Source organism: Oncorhynchus tshawytscha, linkage group LG06 (genome assembly GCF_018296145.1).
Source record: "Oncorhynchus tshawytscha isolate Ot180627B linkage group LG06, Otsh_v2.0, whole genome shotgun sequence".
Taxonomy (NCBI): domain Eukaryota; kingdom Metazoa; phylum Chordata; class Actinopteri; order Salmoniformes; family Salmonidae; genus Oncorhynchus; species Oncorhynchus tshawytscha.
Genome location: NC_056434.1, coordinates 51,686,835 through 51,705,239, shown reverse-complemented (window position 1 = coordinate 51,705,239; position 18,405 = coordinate 51,686,835). Strand labels below are relative to the sequence as shown.

At 41.8% G+C, this 18,405-nt stretch overlaps 1 protein-coding gene and 1 pseudogene across 4 annotated transcripts in view; one reads left to right on the top strand and one right to left on the bottom strand.

The window, feature by feature from the left end:
* The first annotated feature begins 4,322 nt into the window (after nucleotides 1–4,322).
* On the top strand, nucleotides 4,323–6,636 carry LOC112253498 (annotated as a pseudogene).
* A 3,645-nt stretch (nucleotides 6,637–10,281) lies between these two features.
* The window catches only part of LOC112252692 (dynamin-1-like protein), a 31,008-nt gene continuing 22,884 nt past the window's right edge, over nucleotides 10,282–18,405 (bottom strand). For all 4 annotated transcript variants that reach the window (XM_024424148.2, XM_024424152.1, XM_024424151.1 and 1 more), the window contains 3 exons: nucleotides 12,570–12,679; nucleotides 12,213–12,372; nucleotides 10,282–10,868 (listed from right to left, as the gene is read on the bottom strand). In XM_024424148.2, coding sequence (XP_024279916.1) covers nucleotides 10,812–10,868; nucleotides 12,213–12,372; nucleotides 12,570–12,679 — 327 coding nt within the window. In that variant the 3' untranslated portion in view covers nucleotides 10,282–10,811. The remainder of the gene's footprint in view (nucleotides 10,869–12,212; nucleotides 12,373–12,569; nucleotides 12,680–18,405) is intronic.

Sequence of the window (18,405 nt, the reverse complement as noted above, 5' to 3'; positions counted from 1 at the left end):
ACTCGTCGTGTTTGGAGGACAAAGAATGCTGAGTTGCATCCAAAGAACACCATACCTACTGTGAAGCATGGGGGTGGAAACATCATGCTTTGGGGCTGTTTTTCTGCAAAGGGACCAGGATAACTGATCCGTGTAAAGGAAAGAATGAATGGGGCCATGTATCGTGAGGTTTTGAGTGAAAACCTCCTTCCATCAGCAAGGGCATTGAAGATGAAACGTGGCTGGGTCTTTCAGCATGACAATGATCCCAAACACACCGCCCGGGCAATGAAGGAGTGGCTTCGTAAGAAGCATTTCAAGGTCCTGGAGTGGCCTAGCCAGTCTCCAGATCTCAACCCCATAGAAAATCTTTGGAGGGAGTTGAAAGTCCGTGTTGCCCAGCAACAGCCCCAAAACATCACTGCTCTAGAGGAGATCAGCATGGAGGAATGGGACAAAATACCAGCAACAGTGTGTGAAAACCTTGTGAAGATTTACAGAAAACGTTTGACCTCTGTCATTGCCAACAAAGGGTAAATAACAAAGTATTGAGATAAACTTTTGTTATTGACCAAATACTTATTTTCCACCATAATTTGCAAATAAATTCATTAAAAATCCTTTGGATTTCTTTTCTCATTTTGTCTGTCATAGTTGAAGTGTACCTATGATGAAAATTACAGGCCTCTCTCATCTTTTTAAGTGGGAGAACTTGCACAATTGGTGGCTGACTAAATACTTTTTTGCCCCACTGTAGTCTCGCCATTGTTATTTTACTGCTGCTCTTTAATTACTTGTTATTTTTATTTTCTGTATTTTTTATAACTGCATTGTTGGTTAGGGGCTCGTAAGTAAGCATTTCACTGTAAGGTCTACTACACCTGTTGTATTCGGCGCATGTGACTAATACAATTTGTTTGATTTTGTACGTGTTACGGATGTTATATGCGTCATATGAAGTAATGTGCTTTAGGTACCCTGATGCAGGTACCTTTCAAATAAAGCATTACTTACATTTCTAAAGCCACTGACAGGGCTCTGGCAGGCAGTTGGACATCACCATAGGATAGGCATGACATGAGGTTCAATTTCATGAGTGGTGAAGGGTCTGGGACTCCCCCATCTGTCCTGAAGTACGTAACTGACAGTCCTGTTAGTGCCTAAGGCAGACAGTGTACTTGGCCGCTATCCCAGTTTAGACTCAGTATAAGGTTTACTTCCTTTTCTACTGGTCCGACGAGACCATGACCTGTAGACTCCTTGTATCTATAGAAGGGAGTATGGATGAGTGCAATGTTGTGTGGATCAAGCCCTCATTAAATACAATTTAGTTATATACAGTACCAGTCACAAGTTTGGACACACCTACTTATTCAAGGGTTTTTCTTTATATTCACTATTTTCTACATTGTAGAATAATAGTGAAGACATCAACACTATGAGATAACAAATATGGAATCATGTAGTAACTAAAAAAGTGTTAAACAAATCTAAATACATTTTATACTTTAGATTCTTCAAAGTAGCCACCCTTTGCCTTGATGACAGTTTTGCACACTCTTGGCATTCTCTCAAACAGTTCATGAGGTAGTCACCTGGAATGCATTTCCAACCGTCTTGAAGGAGTTCCCACATATGCTGAGCACTTGTTGGCTGCTTATCCCAAACCATCTCAATTGGGTTGAGGTCAGGTGATTGTGGAGGCCAGGTCATCTGATGCAGTATTCCATCACTCTCCTTCTTGATCAAATAGCCCTTACACAGCCTGGAAGTGCGTTGGGTCATTGTCCTGTTGAAAAACAAATGATAGTCCCACTAAGTGCAAACCAGATGGGATGGCGTATCGCTGCAGAATGCTGTGGTAGCCATGCTGGTTAAGTGTGCCTTGAATTCTAAATAAATCACAGGCAGTGTCACCAGCAAAGCACCCCCACACATCCTCCTCAATGCTTCATGGTGGGAACCACACATGTGGAGATCATCCGTTCACCTACTCTGCGTCTCAAAAAGACACGGCGTTTGGAATCAAAAATCTCAAATTTGGACTCATTAGACCAAAGGACAGATTTCCACCGGTCTAATGTCCATTGCCCGTGTTTCTTGGGCCAAGCAAGTCTCTTCTTCTTATTGGTGTACTTTAGTAGTAGTTTCTTTGCAGCAATTCAACCATGAAGGCCTGATTCACGCAGTCTCCTCTGAATAGTTGATGTTGAGATGTGTCTGTTCCTTGAACTCTGTGAAGCATTTAATTGGGCTGCAATTTCTGAGGCTGGTAACTCTAATGAACCCAATAACTAATAAGGAAAATAATCAAGGAGGTGATGGAGTCCAGGTGAGTGTCAGGTGCGCGGGATAATCAGCAGCCTGATGAACTAGAGACTGGAATTCTGCAATGTATAAAATCGTAAAAATAAATAAAAACCCTTGAATGAGTAAGTGTGGCCAAAATTTGGACTGGTAGTGTTCTTCTAAGAGCAGCTAAGTAATTGATCAGACTGACAATGTCCTCTGAGCAAGTGAACAAGCCAGAGCAAATACTTCAGATGTCGAGAGGAAGATTAAGTGCTGTGATAGTGGGAGGTGATGATGGTAGCTTAGACTATAATAGCTTGTTATTCCATGTGTTTGAATCCGTTATGGGTTACTTTCAGGGATGGAATTTAAGGGTTTTAGGAACTGGACAGTCGGGCTAGTAGACCAACATCTTAGAGCCATATTACGTACTCAAGTAAAGGTGTATTTTGTATTTTAGGGTTCAAATAAAACAATGTCAGACACAGAAGTGGAGGAAGTGCAGTGAGTATCATGTTTTTTAAATGTATTATTTTAAAAAATGTATCTGCTGCTATATCAAACTAATGAAATGTTTATTTTGTTTTCATGCCACTTTTGTGAAGGGAGGTAGAAGGTAAGATTTATTTTGGCTTTGTCTGAAAGTCTGTCGATTAAATTGAGGTTTTCTTAAAATTATTATAATTAATTAGACTAGTACAAAATGTATTTTTTAAAGACTGACTGCTGGTGTATACACTGAGTTTTCAAAACATTAAGGACACATGCTTTTTCCATGACCATAGACTGACCAGGTGAAAGCTATGATCTCTTATTGATGTCACTTATTAAATCCACTTCAATCAGTGTAGAGGAAGGGGAGGAGACAAGTTAAATAAGTATTTGTAAGGCTTAAGACAACTGAGACATGGATTGTGTATTGTATGTGTGCCATTCAGATGCTGAATGGGCAAGAGAAAAGATTTAAGTGCCTTTGAACAGGGTATGGTAGTAGATGCCAGGCGCACCGGATTTGTGTCAAGAACTGCAACGCTGCTGGGTTTTTCACGCTCAATAGTTTCCCTTGTGTCAAGAATGGTCTACCACCCTAAGGACATCCAGCCAACTTGACACAACTGTGGGAAGCATTGGCGTCAACATGGTCCAGCATCCCTGTGGAACTCTTTCGACACCTTGTACAGTCCATCATGCCCTAATAAATTGAGGCTGTTCCGAGGGCACTCATCATGATGCTCTTATCATGATTTAAATTGCATTGGGTCATTCCACATACTGTTTAATTTTCCGGGGGAAAATGCACCGAAGCTACCCAACACTACCCAAATGCTCTTTCTAAACGTTAAAACACCTCGCTTCCGATACGGTTTGGGAAATTGTTAAGGGAATTTTGATCAATAATGACTAATTATGTATACATTTCAATCAGGACTGACTAATCAGAATACTATTATATTACTGTATATGCATGCATTTTCTTTATAATCCTAGTACTGAATATAATGTGTGTAAATATAATCAAGAATTAGAACAATGACTGTCAGTTCCTTGGTAGAAATGAATGAACTTATAGCCAGACTGACTAGAAGGCTTATCTACACAGGCAGACCTTGGCTCGGTCGTAAATGATCTAAATTAGGATAGACGATGTGGGAAGGCTTGAGAGCTATACAGCCTTTGTACCAGTGTCAAGAAGAGACGGAACAGTTAGAAAACGCTGACATCATTTTCAGTTTATAACCTGTGGTAAAATGTATCATGGGCAGTACTCTCGAGAATAAACGCTGCTGGTTGATTTTAAAGACTGGTCTCTGTCCATTTTATACAAATAAGAGTCTTACAAATTCCTATGAATTGACAGAGTGTTTAATTTTATTTGGGTATTAAAACATAGAGGAATTTAATTCCTGTAAACAGAAATATTTGGAACTTAACCTTCATATATTTTTTTAAATATACACTTACTGTACGCAGTTTAGAGAAGTTGCACCCGGCTGTGTTTTGAGTTACACCTGCTTCAGGACAGAAATGTGGAATAGAATGGTCCAATGGAAATGCAAGCGCAAGGTGAGAGGATTTGTTGTAGCCTACTTCGGCTGGAGGGTGTGAGAACACAGCCATGTGCAACTTTGCTAAACTGAGTACTAGAAGTGTATTTGAAAGATTATTTCTTGCTGATATGAAAGTTACGTTACAAAGGTTTGCAAAACTGTATAGTAAGCGAGGATTATTAACATTTTTGAACGTTAAAATGGCGGGTTGGGATTGTAGTTCACATGGAGCTAGCTGTGATTCATACCTTCAATTGAGAACCCTAGGGCTGGGTATGCTCCCCTTGGCTTCTTGAGAGCTAGTGTATATGCAAACGCAACTCTATATAATGGATATTTTATTACATAATTATACTTTTATGACCCCATGCAGTAAAACTAAAGGACTTTTCTATCACAGTTAACATACAAAAAAAGGTTAAGTAAATAAAATTTGTATGATATCATCAAGCTAAGAGTCACTGTTTTTTTTATTTTTTTTTATTCCAGATGGATCTAAGCCTAAACCAAAGTAAGTTTTTAATTTACCACAAAATCATGAGATTCAATTTGGCAATGTGACTGACTTGATTAAAGTCTTAAGACCGTGGCTCCTATAAGGAGCATAGGTTGTTGAATATCCTCCATCTCACTCTGTTCAGGGCAAGTTTTTCCAGGTCACACCAGTTGAGGTCATGCTTAGTCATTTCTGCCCGAACATCTGTTTCTGGGTTGCCCGCTCTTTCTTTTCCCCTGACGGATGACACATTTTATGTGATTAAGGATCACATTTGAAGTTTACTGAAATGTGCATACTGAGATTATATTCCATATATTTTTCATTTCCATAGGTTCATGCAAAACCTCTCTGCACCAAAGATGGCTGATGGTGACAAAGTGGATTTTGATGTGAGTTGAACCATCCAACACACACAAACCATGATAAGAAAACTCACCGTTTGTGACAGGTTTGCTCTTGCCTCCAGTTGCCATCTGTCATATTTAGCAAGAGGTACCGAAAGTCCAATAAAAAGACAGAAGCCAAAAACAAAGTATATCTAGTGATATGGTGTAATATATCATGTCATACCAAAGCAATTCTTATTACGAAATCTGTTTCTTCTTTCTGGTGGTCAGGGCATCCACAGGAAGTGTCAGGAGAAGGACCTGTCTGAGCTCCAGTCTCTGAGTCTCACTTCATCCGGAGGAAGAGGAGCTCATCTCCCTCGTAAACAGGATTGTGAGTCGGCCGTTTTAGCACGTGACTGTGCTTTCCATAGAAATATAATTAAATAATAACATTTATATTTCTACAGTGCATTCACTGTAAAAAAAAAAACATTTCAACTAACAAGCAAACACCTAACTACTGTGCGTTTGTGTACATATGCGTAGGAGAAACGCTTCGCAGAGAGGGCAGAGCAGTGGAGGGTTCGTGTGGAGAGGGAGAAGGAATGGCAGCTCAGGGTTGCTGTAAGTTCCTTCTCTCTTCTAGCAAACATTTTAGGGGGTCAAACATATTGTGGATGTAGTTTATTTGAAAGATCTCTTGATTGGTCTTTTTTCCCTAATGCTCTGCAGGAGGAGAAAGAGAGGAAGGAGGCAAAAGAGCAACGTAGGAAGAATGATTATAATGCTAAGAAAAAGAAGGCTCTCACTAACATGACCCACCAGTGTGGAGGCATCCAGCAGAAGGTCAGTTTGATATTGTACAAAAACTTCTAAAATATACTGTGTATCCTTTACTATAAATATATGGATAATAGTGTAACCGAGGCCTCCCAAGTAATGTGTGGCAATTAAGATTACCTCCCCAAAAAATGTTCTTAATTTCTTTGAGAGTAATCGTATTTCTGATCTTTCAATGCCCAGAGTGAAAACCGTAAAGGAGCCAAAAAAACAGAGGGAGAAGAAGATTCTTGCCGACCGCAGGAAACCTCTCAGCATCGACTATCTGAGGACAAACTCAAGTATGATGCTGTTGTTTTTTCAATATGACTGTACATGACTATCTGAATGGTTCAAGTGATATAGATTCTTCAATGAGACAACAACCTTTACCTAACACACACACACATTCTCATAACAAAAAAACTGTCCAGTCATGCTGATTATACAATGTTTGTATAAAACATTCACCTAATGTTACAAGAATGTTCCCAAAACACATTTGGTCTGTTCTGTCAAGAAATGTCAGAAACTTTTAAAGAACATAACACATTTGTTCTGGGAACAGTCTGGTGGGAACATTGTTGAGGAAAAGATATACGTTCCCAAAACACAAACACTGTCTAGTTGTACGGCTGATTATACATGTACATTGTCTCTTTTAGGGTGAAAAAAACATTAACCTGACGTTACAGAAACGTTCCCAGAACACTTTTTTAATGTTCTTTAAAAGTTTCTAACACGGCTTTAGTTTGTGGTAACATTGTGGGGATATGACAAGAGGTAGGTTCCCAAAACACTAAAACTGTCCAGTAGTGCTGACATTCAGATCATATTTGTTTGATGTTGCAAGAATGTTGACAGAACAGGCATTGAGTTCTTTAAAGGTTCCTATTTAATTAGGTTGTGGGATACATTGATACATTACACAACAGATGCTCTTTTTTTAACCTTTATTTAACTAGGTAAGTGAGTTATGAACAAATTCTTATTTTCAATGACGGCCTACCAAGGAACAGTGGGATAACTGCGTTCAGGGGCAGAACGACAGATTTTTACCTTGTCAGTTCAGGGATTCGCTCTTGCAACCTTTCGGTTACTAGTCCAACGCTCTAACCACTAGGCTACCTGGCGCCTAGTTACACAGGACATTCCCTTAATGTGCAAGAATATTCTTGTGATATTCACAAAAGGTGCACAGAACATTCCTACGTTGCACAATATTCCACAATTTCCAAATAAGTCTTATCATATTGGTTTTATTTAGGTTTAACAAAATATTCCAATGATGTTCACGCAATATACATTTGACCATGTCTTGACAAAAGCAAACCTAAGATTTTTATATGTTGACAATCTGCAACGTTTGGTTCCTAAGCCAAGTCTTTTAACCTCAACGCCACCAGGAAAGGTCACCATACCAAGCGGGGGGGGGGGGCAATTCAAGTTCTAACCAATGAGCTTCAGCTCCTCGCATGAATGACAACTAGCAAGAGGCCAGCCTAGTGTTATCTAATGAGGTTGCAGGGTGGGCCCAACAGCTCAGTGGACACGAGCGAGAGAACTGATATGGTGATGTATGAAATGATGCTAATGTGTTAATGGTACAATTGATTGCTACAACAAACTAGTAGTAGTTTAAGGGATATACATACTTTTTTTAATAAACTTGTTAAGTTAAAGGATTACGAAGCACAGAGGGTGAATGGGCAAGACAAAATAATTAAGTGCCTTTAAACCAAGTAAGGTCTCCTTCACTGCAGCCGAGGTGAGTAAGACATTTAAACGTGTTAACCCTCGCAAGGCTGCAGGCCCAGACGGCATCCCCAGCCGCGCCCTCAGAGCATGCGCAGACCAGCTGGCCGGTGTGTTTACGGACATATTCAATCAATCCCTATACCAGTCTGCTGTTCCCACATGCTTCAAGAGGGCCACCATTGTTCCTGTTCCCAAGAAAGCTAAGGTAACTGAGCTAAACGACTACCGCCCGTAGCACTCACTTCCGTCATCATGAAGTGCTTTGAGAGACTAGTCAAGGACCATATCACCTCCACCCTACCTGACACCCTAGACCCACTCCAATTTGCTTACCGCCCAAATAGGTCCACAGACGATGCAATCTCAACCACACTTGACACTGCCCTAACCCATCTGGACAAGAGGAATACCTATGTGAGAATGCTGTTCATCGACTACAGCTCGGCATTCAACACCATAGTACCCTCCAAGCTCGTCATCAAGCTCGAGATCCTGGGTCTCGACCCCGCCCTGTGCAACTGGGTACTGGACTTCCTGACGGGCCGCCCCCAGGTGGTGAGGGTAGGCAACAACATCTCCTCCCCGCTGATCCTCAACACTGGGGCCCCACAAGGGGTGCGTTCTGAGCCCTCTCCTGTACTCCCTGTTCACCCACGACTGCGTGGCCACGCACGCCTCCAACTCAATCATCAAGTTTGCGGACGACACAACAGTGGTAGGCTTGATTACCAATAACGACGAGACGGCCTACAGGGAGAAGGTGAGGGCCCTCGGAGTGTGGTGTCAGGAAAATAACCTCACACTCAACGTCAACAAAACTAAGGAGATGATTGTGGACTTCAGGAAACAGCAGAGGGAACACCGCCCTATCCACATCGATGGAACAGTAGTGGAGAGGGTAGCAAGTTTTAAGTTCCTCGGCATACACATCACAGACAAACTGAATTGGTCCACTCACACAGACAGCATCGTGAAGAAGGCGCAGCAGCGCCTCTTCAACCTCAGGAGGCTGAAGAAATTCGGCTTGTCACCAAAAGCACTCACAAACTTCTACAGATGCACAATCGAGAGCATCCTGGCGGGCTGTATCACCGCCTGGTACGGCAACTGCTCCGCCCTCAACCGTAAGGCTCTCCAGAGGGTAGTGAGGTCTGCACAACGCATCACCGGGGGCAAACTACCTGCCCTCCAGGACACCTACACCACCCGATGTTACAGGAAGGCCATAAAGATCATCAAGGACATCAACCACCCGAGCCACTGCCTGTTCACCCCGCTATCATCCAGAAGGCGAGGTCAGTACAGGTGCATCAAAGCTGGGACCGAGAGACTGAAAAACAGCTTCTATCTCAAGGCCATCAGACTGTTAAACAGCCACGACTAACATTGAGTGGCTGCTGCCAACACACTGACACTGACACTGACTCAACTCCAGCCACTTTAATAATGGGAATTGATGGGAAATTATGTAAATATATCACTAGCCACTTTAAACAATGCTACCTTATATAACGTTACTTACCCTACATTATTCATCTCATATGCATACTTATATACTGTACTCTATATCATCGACTGTATCCTTATGTAATACATGTATCACTAGCCACTTTAACTATGCCACTTTGTTTACATACTCATCTCATATGTATATACTATACTCGATATCATCTACTGTATTTTGCCTATGCTGCTCTGTACCATCACTCATTCATATATCCTTATGTACATATTCTTTATCCCATTACACTGTGTATAAGACAGTAGTTTTGGAATTGTTAGTTAGATTACTTGTTGGTTATTACTGCATTGTCGGAACTAGAAGCACAAGCATTTCGCTACACTCGCATTAACATCTGCTAACCATGTGTATGTGACAAATAAAATTTGATTTGATTAAATGTCAGGCGTACACTGGTTTGAGTGTCAAGAACTGCAATGTTGCTGGGTTTTTCACTCTCAGGTTTTCCGTGTGTATCAGCCATGGTCCACCACCCTACGGACATCCAGCCAACTTGACAACTGTGGGAAGCGTTGGAGTCAACATGGGCCGGCATACCTGTGGAACGCTTTCGACACCTTGTACAGTCCATGCCCTGACAAATTGAGGCTGTTCTGAGGGTAAGAGGGGAGTAACAAAACAGGTGTCCCTGTTTTGTGGGTGTTAACTACATTCACATACTATTATACCAAATTTTAATTCGCCAGTGAGATACAAAAAAAAAAAAAAATATATATATATATATATATAGCACACGGGCCATAGATAATTCAGTAGTTGTAAACACATTGTGTTTAGGCATGGTCAGGAGTAAACTAATCATGAGACTGTGTGTGTGTGTGTAGCATACATTTACATGTTAGGTGAAAAATACAACAAATCACACAAACTGACCCAAAAAGTATGTGTGAAAGAGTGGTATTTCTCTCTGGGAAAATCAACGCAAATGAGTTACCATGTAATGACATGTTTAACAGTAGCATAGACAGCGACACGTGTAGATAGGCAACCATGATCAAAACAGACAGCATCCAGCCAGAGACTACAGTAAACATCTAAGGTTTGCCATTTCTAGCTTTATTTTAACTACATTTAGGGACAAACATTCTTCGTTAGGTATGCCTCACACCTTACATGGTATTTACTGTACTTACATATGAAAGATAATTTGGACAGTAGAGCTCGTGTGTGTGTTTGTGGTGCAGGCAAAGATATGTACTGCCCTTCGTGTAGCTCAAGACAACATAATACATCATAAAACTATATTCAAAACATACCTCCCGATTCTCCACCCATCTCCAAAAGTGTGCACTTCTACACTCCCTGTCATGGAATTAACAATGGGGGAAGCTCCCTCCTGCCAATGCTAACACTAATCTAACGCTTTAAATCCAAGACTGCGTGTGCAAGTGCACACTTCAGGAGAAGGATGGAGAATTGAGACGCTTTAAACAAATTGACACCAGTGCATTTAAGTTGGCCATCTCTGCACTGCAGTCCAGGAAGGTTTGAGAGAACAGGGCTTAGGGGAAGAGTATAGGGCATAGTGTCCATGTGGGAGGGAGAGCATATGGAGGTAGAGGCCCTCACCACAGGTGTGTTTCTCTGATCTCAGCAATCACCTGACTGGCTTTCTGCAAGGCCTGTGGACATAGGATGGAGAGGGGGTCAAAACTTTCATAGAAATTCAGCAAGAAAAGAAACGTCCTCACTGTCAACTGCGTTTATTTTTTAGCAAACTTAACATGTAAATATTTGTATGAACATAAGATTCAACAACTGAGACATAAGCTGAACAAGTTCCACAGACATGTGACTAACAGACATTGAATAATGCGTCCCTGAACAAAGCAGGGGGTCAAGATCAAAAGTAACAGTCAGTATCTGGTGTGACCAGCTGCATTAAGTACTGCAGTGCATCTCCTCCTCATGGACTGCACCAGATTTTCCAGTTCTTGCTGTGAGATGTTACTCCACTCTTTCACCAAGGCACCTGCAAGTTTTCGGACATTTCTGGGAGGAATTGCCCTAGCCCTCTGATCCAACAGGTCCCAGACTTGCTCAATGGGATTGAGATCCGGGTTCTTGCAGGAAATCACACACAGAACCAGTAGTATGGTTGGTGGCATTGTCATGCTGGAGGGTCATGTCAGGATGAGCCTGCAGGAAGGGTACCACATGAGGGAGGAGGATGTCTTCCCTGTAACGCATAGCGTTGATTGCCTGCTGTGACACACCGCCCCAGACCATGACGGACGCGAAGCCGACCATCACCCCTGGTAAGACAAAACCGCGACTAGTCAGTGAAGAGCACTTTTTGCCTGTCCTGTCTGGTCCAGCGATGGTTGGGTTTGTGCCCATACGCAACGTTGTTGTCGGTGATGTCTGGTGAGGACCTGCTTTACAACAGGCCTACAAGTCCTCAGTCCAGCCTCAGACTATTGCGGACAGTCTGAGCACTGATGGAGGGATTGTGCGTTCCTGGTGTAACTCGGGCAGTTGTTGTTGCCATCCTATACCTGTCCCGCTGGTGTGATGTTCGGATGTACAGATCCTGTGCAGGTGTTGTTACATGTGGTCTGCCACTGCGAGGACGATCAGCTGTCAGTCCTGTAGCGCTGTCTTAGGCGCGTTCACGCAGATGAGCAGGGACCCTGGGCATCTTTCTTTTGGTGTTTGTCAGTCAGTAGAAAGGCCTCTTTAGTGCCCTAAGTTTTCATAACTGTGACCTTAATTGCCTACCTTTGTAAGCTGTTAGTATCTTAATGACCGTTTCACAGGTGCATGTTCATTAATTGTTTATGGTTCGTTGAACAAGCATGGGAAACAGTGTTTAAACCCTTTACAATGAAGATCTGTGAAGTTATTTGGATTTTTACGAATTATCGTAGAAAGACAGGATCCTGAAAAAGGGACGTTTCTTTTTTTGTTGAGTATAGATACAAATAGTATGCGTACGTATACACATGCGCACACAAACACATTACCTTGAGCATGTCTGCAGCCTCATTGCGTCTCTGGGCCATGTCTTCAGACTCAGTGAGCAGGTCATCTAACAGACCTGCCTTATACAGCTGACCCACCAGCTCACTCTGCAGGCTGTCTTTCACATGGTTCACTAAGAAGTGCATCACCGCCTTGGGCACGCTGCAGGGAGGAGCGCAAAGGGAGAGAGAAGTATTGAAAGGGTGGATGAGAGAGTGAGATTGAGAAAAAAAAAAGTGGGACTCTTAAGTGCAGGAAACAGATCTTTAAGCAATCGAGATGGCGCCAAGTAGAAAGGAGAATGAAACACAGAAACGAACAGCAAGTAAAGCAGAGCAGCAAGCAGAGCAGCACCATACCTGTCCTGGATGTTTTTCCTGACGATGAGGAAGTAGGACTTGATGAGTCTCTCGATGACCTCACAGTCCCTCTGCTCTCGAGAAGACAGCTTCCTGGAAACAGGAACAGGCTGGGGGGTACACAGAATCAAACAGATCAAACACTTACGTGCTAGTTCTCAGAGGTCCTTAACATTGTGTTGCTATGGAACTTGTTTGGACTTCGAGCAGTAGCTAGTCCCATTCCATTCCTACCCCTCCTTGGCCCTAACCCTTCAATGTCTGCAGATCTGAAGGCGCTGGATAGGAATAAGCAGAGTAGTGAGAAGTATCCACCATATTAAATGGCTTACACGTCACAGTTCTGCTCATCACTTGTTGACAGATTTCCATCAACATAACCGATACTCTAGAATCTGTCAGGAAGGAATGGAAGGCATGGGGTAATGAGCAGCAGTAGTTCCAGTGTTTTTCGTCACTGGTTATTTAGAGACGTTAAGATTTCGAAGGTTGTCATTTTTTTAAATATAAACTCTGTTTATTAAGTTTTACACACACAACACAAAGCAATATAAATAATATACTCAACTGGAAAAAATACAAATAATACATTTTTAAAAAAAGCTTTAAAGATACCATACTTTAAACAAGTTAAACACACCAGGCAGAAGGCTACAAAGGTTAAAGGGCAATCTATAGTACAGGGACAGAGCAAACACCTCACCATTGTTGCTGTAACCAGTCAAGGGATAGGGGTGGAGAAATGCAAGCACTCACAGACAGTCACGGCCACAGACCGACCATCCACTGGACCAAAAAAAAAAAAGTTTACAATGCTTAAAATAAATAAAATAAAAAAAGAATAATAATCATTTTATGTAGGCGTGAACAAAATGTAAAAATAAAAATAACTGGGAAAAACAAGCTCCCATTTCAGTCTCTGCCCGGGCAAGATGAACAAGGCATCCGCAGGTCACAATCAAATAAACTTTAATGCCCCCCCCAGACAAAACAAAGAAAAGCTCATCCAACCCTTAAGTCATAGGGGGGTCAAATACAGGCTTATTTTGGTTTTAATAGGAGTGCCATCAGAGAAAGGACTGTTTGAAGTAATACCGGAATGGAGCCCAAGCCTCATTAAACAGTTTGGGGAACCCCAAACTGTTTAAATTGAATTTTTTCTAGTTTCAGAGAGCACAACACATCTCTCACCCAATATTTATAAGATGGGGGAGCTGCCATTTTCCAGTTCTGTAGTATTAGCCGTCTAGCTAAAAGAGTTGTATAAGCAACAGTGTCCGACTGGATTCTTAACAGGGGGGGGTACCTATGGGCAGTACTCCAAAAAGGGCTGTAAGGGGAGACGGATCTATAACAGTGTCATATATATATATATATATATACATATATATCAGAGAAACATTTTAATATTAATTCCCAGAAACCTGACAGTTTATGACAGCCCCAAAACATATGCAACAGCGTGGCTGGTTCCATTTTACATCATTTTACATCTGACAGGTAGGATCAAAATCAGAGAATATTCTTTCAAGTTTGGCCCCCGACCAGTGGATACGGTGAACCACCTTGAATTGAATGAGGCTGTGTCTAGTGCTAAACGAGGACACGTGCACCCTGTGCAGCACAGATTCCCAGGTGTCTTCCCCAAGTTCCTCCCCCAAATCCTTTTCCCATCAAGTCTTTAAAGGCACCAAAGAAGGGTTCTGTAAGTCATGAATGATTGCATGTACATCTGAAATTGCGCCCCTAGGAAGCTTGTTCAGCTCCAAGATGCTCTCTATAGCTGTATTCGCAGGCCTATGGGGAAATTCAGGTATGTTAGCTCTGACAAAGTTCCTAGTCTGGAGATAGCGGAAAAAGTGGGATTGGGGGAGGTTGAACTTTTCCTGCAGCTGAGCAAAAAAGAGGCAAATGTATCATCAAAGAATAATTGGGCTAGTGAGGAGAGGCCTAGTGAGTGCCAGATGCCAAAAGCCCCATCATTCAAAGATGGAGGAAATAAAATGTTCTGATTGATTGGGCCTGATAGAGAAAAGCCTCGGAGGCTAAAGGCTAAACGGAACTGATTCCAAATTTTAAAGGGACTGCTTTACAATTGGGTTGACACACCTTTTGCCTAGGGATACTGGGAGAGACGAGCACAACACAGACGAAAGTGCAGCATGTTTACACGATTCAGACTCCATCTGGACCCAGAGTGGTCTAGGGCCAGTAGGATCAGTCTACAGCCAGTACAGAACGGCTCTGAAATTTGCAGCCCAATAGTATGTCTGAAAATTTGGTAGAGCTAAACCCCCCCAATGACTTAGGCGTCTGTAAATGTTTTCTACCAATCCGTGGTACCTTTCCATCCCAAATAAAATGCATGAATGTTTGATCCAGTGGAATAAAAATGGGTAAACATTGAAAAAATATATATATAATTTGGGCAACACACTCATTTTAATGACATGAATCCTTCCTATAAGAGAAAGAGATAGCGAATTCTAAAAAGTAAAACATTGTTTCAAACTGTCTGCTAGAGCAACAAAGATTTCCTGAAACAAATTTGAATATTTCCTTGTCATTTTAACTCCCAAGTAGGTGAATTGATCCTGGACAATCCTAAACTGAGAACTTGTAAAAGAGCACTTTGAGGCAGCCTTGTTTACAGGAAAAAGCTCACTCTTGCCTAGATTCAGTTTGTACCCTGAGATTGATCCAAACTTTTTAAGAACAGATAAGGCACGTGGCAATGAGGTATCAGGGTTAGCGATAAACAAAAGGAGGTCGTCAGCATATAGCGAGACTTTCTGCTCTAAGCCCGTCCTGATTATACCTTGAATGGCATCATTAGAGCGTAGTGCAATGGCGAGAGGCTCAATTGCCAATGCAAACAACAAGGGGGAGAGTGGACAACCCTGTCTGGATCCGCGGTGCAAGGGAAAATAGGACAAGGACAAGTTGTTAGTCTGTACCGAAGCCATTGGGGAAAAATAAAGAATTTTATCCACGCAATGAATTTGGGGCCAAAGCCAAATCTATAAAAGGGCAGCTGTTAGGTAATCCCACTCAACGCGGTCAACACTTTTTCCGCATCAAGTGAGACCACCACCTCCGGGTCCTCCGACGCTGGGGAGTACAGTATATTCATAAGGCGCCTAATATTGAAAAACAAATGCTTATTTCTCATAAAGCCAGTCTGGTCAGAGTGTATTACTTGGTGCAGCGAGCCTTCCATACAGATGGCTAAAAGCTTGGCTAGGATTTTGTAATCACAGTTTAAAAGTGAGATTGGGTGATAGGATCCACATTCCAGGGGTCTTTGTTTTTCTTTAATAGTAATGAAATCCTGATAAAGACTAGGCGGTAGCTTTGAGGTATTAAGGCACTCTGCAAATAGTCGAGACAAGAATGGGCAAATCAGACCAGATAACGTCCTGTAAAATTTGGTTGAAAAACCATCCCGACCCGGTGATTTACCACTTTTCATTGCGGACACTGCTGTTGCAATCTCCTCAGGTGTAAATTCTTCTTCTAGACAGTCATGGGAGTCTATCAATTGAAGGCATATTCAAGCCATTAAAGAAGGAATCAATCAGCAAAGGGTCTTGAGGGGATTCAGAGGTGTATAGTGCAGAGTAAAATTGTTTGAATCGATCTCTTTATGTATAACTGTGGTGGCACCAGACGGGGCCCTTATCTGTGGGATTAAATGTGAGGCCTCAGATTTACGGATCTGATGTGCAAGGAGTTTACTGGCCTTGTCCATACACTTTGTATCGAGCTCGCAAGAGTAACTGTTCAGCTTGCTTGGTAGAAAGCTCATCAAATTCAGATTGGAGTAGTTGGCGCTCTTTATGCAGATCAGAGGAAGGATCCGTAGCATACTTCTCATCCAATGTGGCTATGGACTCGCTCAGGTCCCGAAGTCGCTGAGAGCGAACTCTGTTTTGGTTGGCTGTATAAGAAATAATTCATGTAGGTATGCTTTGAGAGACTCCCATATGGTAGAGCAGGACATACCTGGCGTTGAATTCGTTTCTAGGAATAAGGTGATTTTTAGAAGAAATTAAATTGACAAAGTCCTTTTCTGAGGGTAAAATGGGGTTGAGGCGCCATTGATAACATATGAGGTCGCTGGGGAAACTCTAGTTCAAGCACTAATGGTGAATGGTCAGTAATAACAATTACTCTAGTAAGTACACTGCCGAAGGTTAGGCAGAAGTTTGTCCAAAAAGAAGTAATCAATCCGGGAGTATGTTTGATGAACATGAGAATAAAAGGAATACTGTCTATCTGTAGGATGTAGGAAACGCCAGGCCTCAAACATAGCATATTTCTGAAGAAAGGATTGAATAAGTAGGGCACATTTAGATGGGCCTGTAGTTGTTTGTGAGGACTTGTCAAGAACTGGGGACATTTTACAGTTGAAATCCTGCCCTAAAATCAACAAATGAGAATCTAAAATTGGGTATAGCAGACAAAAAGGAAGAAATGAAACTTGTGTCATCCCAATTGGGAGCATAAACACTAGCCAAAACAAGAGGGGTAGAAAATAGTTTACTATGACGTATCGTCCCTTAGGGTCAGCAATAACCTCAGAAGCTACAAAGGGAGTAGCTTTATCAACCAAAATGGCAGCACCTCTTGATTTACTATGAAAGTTAGAGTGGAACACTTGACCAACCCAGTCCTTACGCATCCTAAAATGCTCACCAGTCCTCAAGCGAGTCTCTTGTAGAAATGCAACATTTGCATTCAAACCCTTTAAGTGTGTCAACACCCTTTTACGCTTCACCGGGTTATTAGCCCCTTTGTTGTTCCATGAAATGTACTTGATCGCATTATTTCGGCCCCTCTGGGCATTCCCGTTATTCAACCCTGTCATTAGAGCATAGAATGGAAAAGCAATGAGCACCCAAAACACCCAGAATAACTTGTCTCGGGGTAATAATGTACGGTGGTAGATGAAAAAGTACAGAAAATTTAAAAAAAGACAGAATGACAAATTCAACCCCCCCCCCCAGACGAGGTACAAGCCTAAATAGAACGTGTTCTCTTCGCACAGTATGTCTGTGAGAGTGCGGCCTTAAACCTAAACCCACAGTCCCGCTCTTTAAAGTCCCGTTTTGTTAGTGGATCAAACAGCAAAAATAGAGATTTTTAAATAAAATAAATAAAAGTGAATCCCTTGTGTAAACGAAATTACAAAAGCACCACTTGTAGATGTGTATTATTATATTCCCAGAGAGAGAAAATAAAATGTATAAAGGCTCTCAGCCAAAAACCTAATTTGAAGTAAGGAAATTGTAATAAGACAATCAATAATAATAATAATAATAATAATAATAATAAAGTCTAGTTTGACACTGAGACAACTTACAACCAATACCAAAAAAACTATGTGCGCGTTGAACGTTTGCTGGGCATAAATGACGCTCAAAACCTTTAAAATTGAAGTGAGACCCCAAAAAACGTGTAGCCTCGGGAAGCATTTACTGGGTCAATGCAAACGGATGCAGTAAACAAATAAGCCAAAATATTTTGAGTCACTGAGACACTATGTAAACAAACTGAATAGGTGAGCGAGACAGCCTAGAAACACAGGAGTTAAGTAAAACCTTAATACAATGAAATTAAAATGACTGAATGCTTGTAAGGCAAGCACACTAGATGATCAAAACATTAGATCACATCAAATAAGCCTGAATGGGTTCGCCAACTATACAAGACTAGCCTGTTATAACTAAACATAATTGTACCACAGGTGGGTTACTTACTATCCACAGTTTGCACGCAACAGTTGCTGAACTGTAAGCAAGTACAAGACTTCTTGATGTGACGTTGAATGTGA